This window comes from Bufo gargarizans, chromosome 6 (genome assembly GCF_014858855.1).
Source record: "Bufo gargarizans isolate SCDJY-AF-19 chromosome 6, ASM1485885v1, whole genome shotgun sequence".
Taxonomy (NCBI): Eukaryota; Metazoa; Chordata; class Amphibia; order Anura; family Bufonidae; genus Bufo; species Bufo gargarizans.
The window spans coordinates 119,828,141-119,841,362 of record NC_058085.1 but is presented as its reverse complement, the minus strand read 5'-3'; the positions used below and the strand labels follow the sequence as shown (position 1 = coordinate 119,841,362).

At 43.0% G+C, this 13,222-nt stretch overlaps 1 protein-coding gene across 2 annotated transcripts in view; it reads right to left on the bottom strand.

Annotated features, from left to right (window-relative positions):
- GRB7 (growth factor receptor bound protein 7) overlaps positions 1-13,222 on the bottom strand; it is a 140,689-nt gene that overhangs the window by 32,941 nt on the left and 94,526 nt on the right. For both annotated transcript variants that reach the window (XM_044298641.1, XM_044298642.1), the window contains 3 exons: positions 1,130-1,313; positions 580-712; positions 317-473 (listed from right to left, as the gene is read on the bottom strand). In XM_044298641.1, the coding sequence (XP_044154576.1) occupies positions 317-473; positions 580-712; positions 1,130-1,313 (474 nt within the window). The remainder of the gene's footprint in view (positions 1-316; positions 474-579; positions 713-1,129; positions 1,314-13,222) is intronic.

Here is a 13,222-nt window from a genome sequence, read left to right as displayed (position 1 = left end):
CTCTCCTAGGAGTCCTGTCAAGATTTACCTAGTGTTTTACTCATAAATCCTGCCCCAAATCATATAAGCCTATACATCAGAGTTCAGCTTCTCTCCCTCTATAATATCCTGCCCCCCAGATAGTGCAGCAGAAATCACCTGACAGGTCCACTTCAATGGTTAACCTTATTTCTATAAGGAGCATATAACAACAAATACGTAGTTACGTGATAAGTATCGCTGAGAAACCACAACCCTAGAAAAGACAATTTACTGAAATGCGCTGTGGGTTGACAGATCACTAAAGATTCTTATATATTATATCTGTTCCACTCACCAAGCCCCAGATGTGGGTGAAGCTCCACTAAGGACCAGCTCTCATCACTTAGGCAATGAGCCCTCTCTACCAGCATATCACACAGATGCCGTGCTGTGGCTCCCGCTGTCACTTCTAGTGATCGGCATGTGCCATCCTCACTGTATACTTTCACCATCTGCTCTGACAGAAAAAAGAATAATCATTTGCAGTTAGTCCATGTAAAAACAAAGAGATGATAACAGTGAATAGCCATGTATAGACTGAACCAGTATGGTACTCACATGAGGACCCCCTTCCAGCGGAGAACTGCTGTTGGGCGTGTGGCTAAGGATTGGGGAAGAGTTGCAGAGTTCTGGGAATGGGTTTGGGATGTCAGGGAGTGATGATGATCGCGACTCCTCGTCTCGTAATCGCCTACAGTAAAGAGAATATTCAGAAAGAAGTTTTCTGGGTAGCATAGACTGCGTGGCATCCATGTGACATACATCCTGAAAACTTTCCTCTAGTACAGTGATGGCGAACCTATGGCACGCGTGCCAGAGGCGGCACTCGGAGCCCTCTCTGTGGGCACCTATGCCCTGGAAATGGTCTATGATTTACCAGTTTGCCTTAGACTTTTCCTGATAAAGTACATGGAAGATATAATACTATACTGGACTGTAGTATTCAAGTTAAATTGCTGTGTTGGCACTTTGCGATAAATATGTGGGTTTTGGGTTACAGTTTGGGCACTCGGTCTATAAAAGGTTCGCCATCACTGCTCTAGTATGATAATATAGGAATATGGTCGAAAACCATCAGACACCACTCCAACGTCTCATAATAACCTACCCCCATCTTGCACTCTGTATTAACAGTGGCTGTGACCGTTTCACATCTAAAGACAGCAGGTCAGCTTTTTCTGGGAGCCCCTTGTGTGGTGTCAGGTCACGGCTTGTGCTTCCCTCCCTTTCATACGGGTTGTCTGGTGCCGGACTGTGACTGCTCTCCAAGGCCTCCAAGTCCATACTGCCCCCTAGAAGGAGAAAAAAGAGAAGTTTAATAATCTTCTAATGCCCAGTAGCACTAAACTATCTCAGTTTCTGGTTCTCGATAATTTGCTATGCCATTATTAAATCAATGGTGGTTAAATATATTTTTTTCCTCTGGGTCCGGCAATGACTGTCCACCAAATACTCACAATGTTCTCATGCCCCTAAGTTCTACACAATATTTCATAAACAAAATATATATCACCGAATTTGTAGCTGCTACAAGCTAATACTAGAGATATGTTATCAGCTTCAAAACTGAGTTTTGGAGTGGACCATATGGACGGGTAGCAGCTGGCACAGCAGACCCATGGTTCTACCTGCACCCTTCACATTGGGACAGTAAACAGGGCTTAAACTGATATAGACCTTTAAGAGGAAACTGGATGCAGTGCTGAGTGGCGATTTCCATGTGGGCTGTGTCTTTAAGCCGTAAGGTTGCTGTTTGGCTTTTGTTGTTGGCATGGATTCTGCTTCTTCAGCTAATTTTCTTTCCCGCTCTGACCTGCACCCGACCTGATTTGCTCCTCCTTCTGGGTTTAAAATGTAACTCTGAGGGAGGCAGGCTTTCCTGATACCTGTATTATTAACACATTCAGCACAGCCATCAGCCTCTGCACATGGCATATCTCAGCTTAAGGTGTGGCAGGGAGTAACTGTATCATACTTTAGTACAACATGCAAAGGTGCTTACAATTATTAGCCCTGCAACATGTGTATTGCAAAGTGGGGGAGACTACAATCCCCATCATATCCTGCTGGGACTTGTGCTTCCAAAGCAGTTAAAGGAAAACTCTTGAGTTCATCTGCAGCTGCTTATGGCACTATGAGCCACCCGGATGAATTACATGTGTGTCTATAGGATCTGTCGATTATCTGTGGTCACATAGGATACTGATTGACTGACTGATTCTCCATAGAAAATAATGCAATTTGTTGCAGACAACCTTCATGGAAATTGAAGACAACCAAATTGATTTCTATCACAACAACAAAAAGAACATATTGGGGCAGATTTACTAATAGTGTAAATGGTTAAACTTAGGCTGTTCCAACAAATTTTGGTCTATGGCTAGGTATTTTTGTCGAACTCTTGGTTGGCATACTTTGAAACTGAATTTTATTGCAGAATTTTGGCATAATTTTAGTGCAATACGGAGAAGAGAATTTTTCTACAACAGTTTACACCAAAATCTAGGTGCCCTCACATTAGAAATGTTGGCCATTATTGTCTCCCTCAGCAACACGACATGAATGTCTGCAAATAGGCTCTAACCTTACAGCAATGCTTTACGCAACAGATTTTGTTACAGACATTTTCTGACTGAAAATCTGTTCCATTAACTTGAATGAGGTGGTTTTCTGCAAGCCCCATTTAGAGGAATGGGACCGATTTTTAGTAGCAGAAAAAATTTCTGCAACAAAATCTTCCGCCTGTGAAGGCACCCTTAAAGTGAAAGCTTTTACAGCAGTAATTGGTCTGTCAGGCAAGCTGATGCTAATTGGGGCATTTAGCACAACCATACAGGATGCCATATTGTGTTAGATTTACATACGGTTGTGAGCAGGAGAGCTTATGGAAATCTTTGAGCAATGACTAATGCTTTTACTGACGTACAGGAGATACTGAATGCCAACTAATTTAAGGAATGAAGTCTGCACTGCCATTCAGCATGAAAGAGGGGCATACTGTTAGATTCAGTAACCATTAATAATGCCCTCAATTGGGCGGATTGGACATAGACCTTACAGGGAAATTTCCCGGTAGGCCAATGCCCAGGGGGCCGCCTGAGCTCTCCTCACGGCCAACAAGCGGAAGTTTTTGGGGATGTATTTTTTGCTGCTGGCGACAGTATTTTATGATGGACTGTTGTATTAAGCTCTTTGGGGGTGGTATAATGTGCCACAATATGGTATTGCTGGCCCTACCTTCCATCAATTTGGACCAGACTACAAAACGGGGGCAACTTTTAGTATTTTTTTCCAGGGCCTCTTTGATTTCCCAGTCCGTCCCTGCCCCCAATGAGAGACCTTGGGCGGACATCACACATCCATCAACAAGCAGTCAGTCCCTCTTCTGCAACAAGACTGTTTTGTGAGTGTACTGCAGCAATGAGTGGGAAGCAAAATGACATGACTGGCAATATACTGTAAGCCTAGTAAAAAAACGTATTATGTGTGTGCAGCTTCACTTTAAGGAGTGGAACCTGGTTTGATTTGGAGAAATCCAGGACTGCCATCTAGAAATAATAGCTTTATTCACACATAAAAAGAACAGGTAGAACAGCCAGTACAAGTAATCCTCAAAACCTTAAGGCATGCTCCATCATTGTTATTATTCCCTTTTATTTAGATCAGTGTTTCCCAACCACTGTGCCTCCAGCTGTTGCGAAACTACAACTCCCAGCATGCCCGGACAGCCTTTGGCTGTGCGGGCATGCTGGGAGGTATAGTTTTGCAACAGCTGGAGGCACACTGGTTGGGAAACACTGATTTAGATAGCACGTAGAACAGGATGGATTCTTTCACGTCACCGGACATAGCTGTTTACCTCCAGCTAAAGCCAATTCCATGGCAAGCCATTCAACCAGCCATGGGGTTAAGTATGAAGTTGGGGCTGCATCAGTCAGCTGGGAGGAGTGAGAAAGTTCTAACCCTCTTTCTAAATATTAAAGCCCACGATTAATGTAAAAATGAAAATCAGACAATTTCTTAATAACAAAGTTACACCCAACCCTGTACCTCAGATAGATCCAGAGAACTCGCCATTTATTGTTCCAATTGCTCTGCTAAATATGTTTTACAATTGGCTGCGTCTAACAGTGAGGTGGACAAAGAAATATGGAAAAAAAAAAACAGCAGGTGGCACTATACAGATAGATTTAATTGAATAAATTAGTGGCTATATTACACTTTTAATTACATGCAATTAAAAAAGTATTCAGATATATTTAAGTGCTGCTTTCAAAAATGTAGTATATTTTTCATGGAACAACTTTAAAAGGGAGTCTGTCACCAGGAAATGCATTGTTAAACCAGGCATAGTGCCTTGTAGGGCTAGATCAGCTGAAAGTCATGGAACCTTTCACTTAGCAATCTATTGTTTCAATTTGGAGAAAAAGTACTTTAAAGGGAACCTGTCACCGGGATTTTGTGTATAGAGCTGAGGACACAGGTTGCTAGATGGCCGCTAGCACATCCGCAATACCCAGTCCCCATAGCTCTGTGTGCTTTTATTGTGTAAAAAAAACCAATGAGAGACAGGACTCATCTCAGGTTATTTTGCATATGTATCAAATAGTTTTTTTTACACAATAAAAGCACACAGGGCTGGGGACTGGATATTGTGGATGTGCTAGCGGCCATCTCACCCATGTCCTCAGCTCTATACACAAAATCCCGGTGACAGGTTCTCTTTAAAAGCTCTATACACAAAATCCTGGTGACAGGTTTTCTTTAAATCCATATGCAAGGGAGCAGTTCAGTGCACCAAGGGAAAGCCTGAGCTACTCTATACATCCTTACTCCTTAGTCTTCCTCTTCCAGCCCCTACCTCTCCTTCTTGATTGACAGGGCCAGACAAGATGACTGTGTAGGAACCTGACCCTGTCAGTGATCCCCAGTTGGTTTCTATCCATTTTACCCAAGGCTGCCATGGGAGTTGAAGGAGTCTTGAAATATCTCTATCTATCGATCTCTGTCTATACCTTGTATATACACTAAATATCCTGGCAGTAAAGGATCAGGAAACAGTAGTCCATATAATTGTTTCATTTTCGTATGATACTCTGATAGGGATGTTTTTTTTACCTATATTATCTGGGAAACAGGTTGACAAGGTACAAAAAAAGTCTGGTCTTAAGGAAATGTTCTTTAGTGTCACCAAGGATGTGTCTGGCGTTAAGAGTGTTGATAACTGGCAAAGGGCCACATGACAAAAGATCCAGGCCCCCCCTAAGCCTAACAACATCATAGATCTTGGGTCTTATAATGACCCCTCTAACAATCTAGCCAAACATGGCCCTTTTCATCTTGGACTTGTAATAATAGTTATGTTAAAGGAGAGATATTATGCATGCAGCTGGAATGTCTTCTCCGACATTACAGAAAACTTTACTGTATGGAGATAACACTATGGAATTTGTTAAGTCAAGCTTTTAGAGCAAGTAAGGTTAATACAGGTATGTGACCCAAATGCTCTGAAGGTTCCCACACAAAGGAAACGAGACAGTTTACATTTTTTTTTTCTGTCTTGGTCCTCTTGCAGGAACTTTAAGTGTCTGCAGTTGTCAATCCTGTTTAACCTTATCCAAGCCAAACCGGAGAAAGAAGAAACCTCCAAAAAGTCTTTGCATGTCTGTACAATTTCTGGATAAGGATATAGATCTACATCTTTAAAGGAAATGAGTCATAAGAAAATGACCTATTGTTTAAAAAAAATAAGGAAGGAGGGGTTTGGGTTCCTGGAGAACTGGGCCGATTTTTCTATCGGCTACAGGCTCTATCGTAGGGACGGGCTGCACCTCAATGGGGAAGGGGCAGCTGTGCTGGGGAGAAAGATGGCTAGAAGGTTGGAGGAGTGTTTAAACTAGGGACTGGGGGGGAGGATAATTACGTTATAGGACGGGAAGATAGTGCAGATAGAGACCGGGGGCAAGGTAATGGGACTGGGGGAGGAATGGAAGGAGGGACTAGAACAGTTCAGAAGGAAAGGTGTAGGGTAAAAAATATACATAAACCTCTCAAATGTATGTATACTAATGCCAGAAGCCTGACTAATAAAACTGGTGAACTGGAATTAGTGATGTGTGAGGAGAACTATGACATAGTGGGAATAACTGAGACATGGCTGGATGATAGCTATGACTGGGCGGTTAATGTACAAGGTTACAGTCTGTTTAGAAAGGATCGTCAAAACCGGAGAGGGGGAGGGGTCTGTCTTTATGTAAAGTCCGGTCTAAAGCCCACACTCCGCGAAGATATAAGTGAGGGACATGAACATGTGGAGTCACTGTGGGTAGAGATACATGGAGCTAAAAACAACAATAAATTACTAATAGGAGTTTACTATAAACCACCTAATATACCAGAGTCCACAGAAAATCTATTACTAAACGAGATAGACGAGGCGGCAAATCAAAATGAGGTGGTTATTATGGGGGGCTTCAACTACCCAGATATAGACTGGGAAACTGAAACTTGTATATCTCATAAGGGAAACAGGTTCTTGGCAATAACCAAAGACAATTACTTCTCCCAACTGGTTCAGGACCCGACTAGAGGGACGGCCATACTGGACTTAGTATTAACCAATAGGCCCGACAGAACAACAGACGTGCAGGTTGGGGGACACCTGGGAAATAGTGACCATAAAGTAATAACCTTCCAATTATCATTCAAAAGAGCGTTTCTACAGGGAGGAACAAAAATACCAAACTTCAAAAAAGCTAAATTTAGCCAACTAAGAGAGGCCATAGGCCAAACTAACTGGGACAAAGTCCTCAAAAATAAAAATACAGCCACAAAATGGGATATCTTTAAAAACATCTTAAAATCTCATTGTGAGAGGTACATACCGTATGGTAATAAAAGGTTAAGGAACAAAAAGAAACCAATGTGGATAAATAGAACTGTAAAGAAAGCAATAAATGACAAAAAGAAAGCATATCATTCACTGAAACAGGAGGGGAGCACGGAAGCACTGAAAAACTATAAGGAAAAAAATAGAACATGTAAAAAACAAATAAAAGCGGCCAAACTAGAGACCGAGAGTTTAATTGCCAAAGAGAGTAAAACTAACCCTAAAATGTTCTTCAATTATATAAATGTTAAAAAGTATAAATCTGAAGGTGTCGGCCCTTTAAAGAGTAATGAGGGGGAAGTCGCAGAGAGCGATGAGGAGAAAGCAAAGCTGTTAAATATTTTTTTCTCCAATGTATTCACTGAGGAAAATAAATTGTCAGATGACATGCAGAATGCAAAAATAAATTCCCCATTAAAAGTGTCCTGTCTGACCCAGGAAGAAGTACATCAGCGACTTAAAAATATTAAAATAGACAAATCGCAAGGACCGGATGACATACACCCCCGTATCCTAAAGGAATTAAGTAATGTCATAGCCAGACCCTTATTTCTGATATTTGCAGACTCTATACTGACAGGGAATGTCCCACAGGATTGGCGCATGGCATATGTGGTGCCAATATTCAAAAAGGGGCCAAAAACAGAGCCTGGAAACTATAGGCCGGTAAGTTTAACATCTGTTGTGGGTAAACTGTTTGAAGGTTTTCTGAGAGATGCTATGTTAGAGCATCTCAACAGAAATAAGCAAATAACGCCATATCAGCATGGCTTCGTGAGGGATCGGTCATGTCAGACTAATTTAATCAGTTTCTATGAGGAGGTAAGTTCGAGACTTGACAGCGGCGAATCAATGGATGTCGTATATATGGACTTCTCCAAAGCATTTGACACTGTACCACATAAAAGGTTAGTATATAAAATGAGAATGCTCGGACTGGGAGAAAACATCTGTAAGTGGGTAAGTAACTGGCTCAGTGATAGAAAACAGAGGGTGGTTATTAACGGTACACACTCAGATTGGGTCACTGTCACTAGTGGGGTACCTCAGGGGTCAGTATTGGGCCCTATTCTCTTCAATATATTTATTAATGATCTTGTAGAAGGCTTGCATAGTAAAGTATCAATTTTCGCAGATGACACTAAACTGTGTAAAGTAATTTACACTGATGAGGACAGTATAATACTACAGAGGGATCTGGATAGATTGGAGGCTTGGGCAGATAAGTGGCAGATGAGGTTTAACACTGATAAATGTAAAGTTATGCACATGGGAAGGAAAAATGCAAGTCACCCGTACATACTAAATGGTAAAACACTCGGTAACACTGACATGGAAAAGGATCTAGGAATTTTAATAAACAGCAAACTAAGCTGCAAAAACCAGTGTCAGGCAGCTGCTGCCAAGGCCAACAAGATAATGGGTTGCATCAGAAGGGGCATAGATTCCCGTGATAAGAACATAGTCCTACCACTTTACAAATCGCTAGTCAGACCACACATGGAGTACTGTGTACAGTTCTGGGCTCCTGTAAACAAGGCAGACATAGCAGATCTGGAGAAGGTCCAGAGGAGGGCATCTAAAGTAATAACTGGAATGGGGCAACTACAGTACCCTGAAAGATTATCAAAATTAGGGTTATTCACTTTAGAAAAAAGATGACTGAGGGGAGATCTAATTAATATGTATAAATATATCAGGGGTCAGTACAGAGATCTCTCCCATCATCTATTTATCCCCAGGACTGTAACTGTGACGAGGGGACATCCTCTGCGTCTGGAGGAAAGAAGGTTTGTACACAAACATAGAAAAGGATTCTTTACGGTAAGAGCAGTGAGACTATGGAACTCTCTGCCTGAGGAGGTGGTGATGGTGAGTACAATAAAGGAATTAAAGAGGGGCCTGGATGTATTTCTGGAGCGTAATAATATTACAGGCTATAGCTACTAGAGAGGGGTCGTTGATCCAGGGAGTTATTCTGATTGCCTGATTGGAGTCGGGAAGGAATTTTATATTCCCCTAAAGTGGAGAAAATTGGCTTTTACCTCACAGGGTTTGTTTTTTTTTGTTTGTTTTTTTGCCTTCTTCTGGATCAACTTGCAGGATAACAGGCCGAACTGGATGGACAAATGTCTTTTTTCGGCCTTATGTACTATGTTACTATGTTACTATGTATTTTTGAAGAATTTTTGATGTTATTTTTAATTTTGCATGTCACTATCTATATTTAAACAAAAACCATAACGTCCTACGGTTTTTCCACTGGCCACTAAGCCTAATAATAGGCGCCACTTCTTGGTCTGTACAGATCACTTTACTGGAGTTACCTGCTTATCGATACACAGAGGTGATATCATTACAGGAATGATTAGAATGACAGATAAGACAGGATCCACTATTCATATTAGGTGATTGTCAAAGTTTATCTATTCTTCATTTGTCCAATCACCTCTGCACAGGTCACAGATCGTGCCTAGAAAACTTTCCTATTGAAGTCAAAGTGGTCTCCTCCAGACCATTGTGTCTATGGCCCATGAGGCTGCCGTAAAGCAATTGCTTTCTAAATGCTGTTAAGAACAGCTCAGGCAAGATGGCCGCCCCCATAATTATGTTTAGGATATAGAATACAAAAAAATCTATAATCAGAAAATAAAAACAAATTTGAAAAAAAGGATATGTGTCACTGTCTGGTAACTAGCGGATAAAATGTTTGGTTACACATTTGCTTTAAGTTATGGTTGTTTTTCCTAGTGTCCCCATTGCCGTAAGTTTGTGATAGTCCTCAAGGTAGGATTCTCCTTCACTCTGCTCATTGTGTCATTTGTCTGGTTAATGAAACCTTGTGTGATATTCTGGGCAAGGCATGCTCCTCGCTCTCAGTGGAGAAAAGCTTGCCATGCATAGCTTCTGTTAAACATGACCTTTTATGAAAAGCTATTGAAATATTTTAAAGCAAATATTTAATTTACAACACGCAAGAATCTCATCTGCCGCTTTATTCCCTGCAAGCATCTGTGATATGTGGAGCAATTAAGAGCGTGTAACTTCCCGCTGAAAGGCTTATTAAACTTGCTAGCATCTCTGATTAAGACCTTTAATCGGATTGCATGGAAAATCATTTGACTGCCATCCCTACATTTCCAGGGCTTGTTTTTCCTAATACAATTACTTGAGCCACTATGCAAATATCATTTGCCTTAATGTGCAACTGAACAGAGCACCATAGCAGTGCTGAATAATGCACTATAGATAGCAAGTGCTATTTGACCCAAGGCAGTCAATTAAAGGGGTAGTCCTGGTTTAGAGCTGAACCTGGACATATCCCCTTCGACACCCAGGCAGCCCCTCTAAGATGAGCATTTGAGCATTTCATGCTCCGATGCTCTCCCTTGCCCTGCACTATATCGTGCACGGCAAGTGCTTTTTTGTTAACAAACTTACACTCCTAGTCGGAGCCTTCGGCCTAGCAGTGTTCCCGGTAACCGTCAGTAATGGGCGTGCTTTAGCCCTGCCCTCATCGTTTTACAGGGTAAGGCAGCGCTAAATAGCACCCATTAGTGACAATGACGTCACCGGGAACACTGCTAGTTGGTAGCCTTTGCCTAGCAGAGACCCAGTATGTCACTGGATCTAATGAAAAAGCCCTTGCCCGGTGTGGTTCGGCGCAGGGCAAGGGAGAGCATTGGAGCATGAAATGCTCCGATGCTCATCTCAGAGAGGCTGCCTGGGTGAAGAAGGCAATATATCCTGGTTCAGCTCTGAACCTGGACAACCCCTTTAATTAAGCATTTGCTTCATGAGTTTTCTGCCAAACATGTTAAAGTGGTGCCGGACATTTGTAAAATATCTATTGAATATGTGATAAAAGTCTAATGTATGGCATAAATGTCAGGCTTGGGGGAATGTGGCCTATTCTTCAGCCACAGCATGCATCAGCCGCTTGGCAGATTCTATGGCGCTTGTTGGAACTGGAACCTTGAACCAAATCAGAGGCCTCAGGAACCATTGTAGTGGCTTAGGTACGGAAGCTTGTTCTGGCACTGAATCAAGCATCTGTGTCTTGGCTAGCTCTGGTGAATTTTCCACTTCCAGGAGCTGTGCTGGAATACGTTCTACTAATCACAGCTTTAATCTGTTCCAGTGCACAATTTGAGTATCTCAGCCTTCCTAGGTGATCTCACAAACATCTGGATATGAGGCGGCAGTCACAAGATAGAGCTCTGTTTCCCACTGTCTAGCTTACTAGAAGGAAGGTTGTTTTTGAGCCAGATTCAATCTCCCACTTTCAGTGGCTCAACTCTAGCATTTTGGTCGTAGTCCAGTTTTCCTTTCTGATAGACTTTTTCCATTTTGGAATCAACAATTTCTCTTATGCCTTATTGACGATGATGTGTCTTGACCCACTTTATTTGAGTTAGTGTATTCACAGTGTATGGTATGGCTCCATCAAGGGCTACGTCAGCAGATAATGTTGCCTGACATCCAGACATGGAGCAATGAGTAGTGTTATTGTAGGGGTATACTGATTCTGGTAAAAGCATTGGCCAGTCACTTCTCTTTTGAGGTAGTATTGCTTTCAGTATGCTGATCAAGGTTTGGTTCATCTTCTTGCATAGGCCATTACCTTGAGGGTGATAGTCATTAGTCCTTAATTTTTGGCAGCTATACAAGGCACAAAGTTCCTGGAAAAATTGAGATTCAAATGTTGAACCTTGAGCTTTGAGAATCTTGTCTGGACAACTGTAGGCTGACAGGAAATATTCCCATAAGGCCTCATGCACACGACCGTTGTGTGCATCCGTGGCCGTAGTGCAGTTTTCCATTTTTTTTTTTCGCGGACCCATTGACTTTCAATGGGTCCGTGGAAAAATCGGAAAATGCACCGTTTTGCAGCCGAGACCGTGATCCGTGTTTCCTGTCCATCAAAAAAATAGGACCTGTCCTATTTTTTTGACGGACAACGGTTCACGGACCCATTCAAGTCAATGGGTCCGTGAAAGAACACGGATGCACACAAGATTGGCATCCGTGTCCGTGATCCGTGGCCGTAGGTTACTTTCATACAGACGGATCCGAAGATCCGTCTGCATAAAAGCTTTTTCAGAGGTGAGTTTTCACTTCGTGAAAACTCAGATCCAACAGTATATTCTAACACAGAGGCGTTCCCATGGTGATGGGGACGCTTCAGGTTAGAATATACTGAAAAACTGTGTACATGACTGCCCACTGCTGCCTGGCAGGTGCTGCCAGGCAGCAGGGGGCAGACCCCCCCCCCCTGTTTTTAACTCATTGGTGGCCGGAGAGTACCGATCGGAGTCCCAGTGTAATCGCTGGGGCTCCGATCGGTAACCATGGCAATGGGACACTACTGCAGTCCCGGTTGCCATGGTTACTTAGCAATTTGTAGAAGCTTCATACTTACCTGCGAGCAGTGATGTCTGTGACCGGCCGGGAGCTCCTCCTACTGGTAAGTGACAGGTCTGTGCTATAGGCAATGCGCCGCACAGACCTTCCACTTACCAGTAGGAGGAGCTCCCGGACGGTCACAGACATCGCAGCTAAGTATGAAGCTTCTACAAATTGCTAAGCAACCATGGCAACCGGGACTGCAGTAGCGTCCCGGGTTGCCATGGTTACCGATCGGAGCCCCAGCGATTACACTGGGACTCCGATCGGTACTCTCCACTGCCACCAATGATAGGGGGGGCGATTTTAATTAGGAGGGGGAGGGAGGGGGGGCCCACTGGACACCAATGAGTTAACTACAGGGGAGGGAGGGGGGGGGCGGCCGCACTGGCCACCAATGAGTTAAAAACAGGGGGGGGTGTCTGCCAGGGGGCAGTCATGTACACAGTTTTTCAGTATATTCTAACCTGAAGCGTCCCCATCACCATGGGAACGCCTCTGTGTTAGAATATACTGTCGGATCTGAGTTTCACGATGTAGCTCATATCCAACAGTATATTCTAACATAGAGGCGTTCCCATGGTGATGGGGATGCTTCAAGCTAAAATATACCATCGGATTGGAGAAAACTCCAATCCGATGGTATAAAAGAACTCCAGACTTTACATTAAAAGTCAATGGGGACGGATCCGTTTGAAATGGCACCATATTGTGTCAACGTCAAACGGATCCGTCCCCATTGACTTGCATTGTAATTCAGGACGGATCCGTTTGGCTCCGCACGGCCAGGCGGACACCAAAACGACTTTTTTTTCATGTCCGTGGATCCTCCAAAAATCAAGGAAGACCCACGGACGAAAAAACGGTCACGGATCACGGACCTACAGACCCCGTTTTTGCGGACCG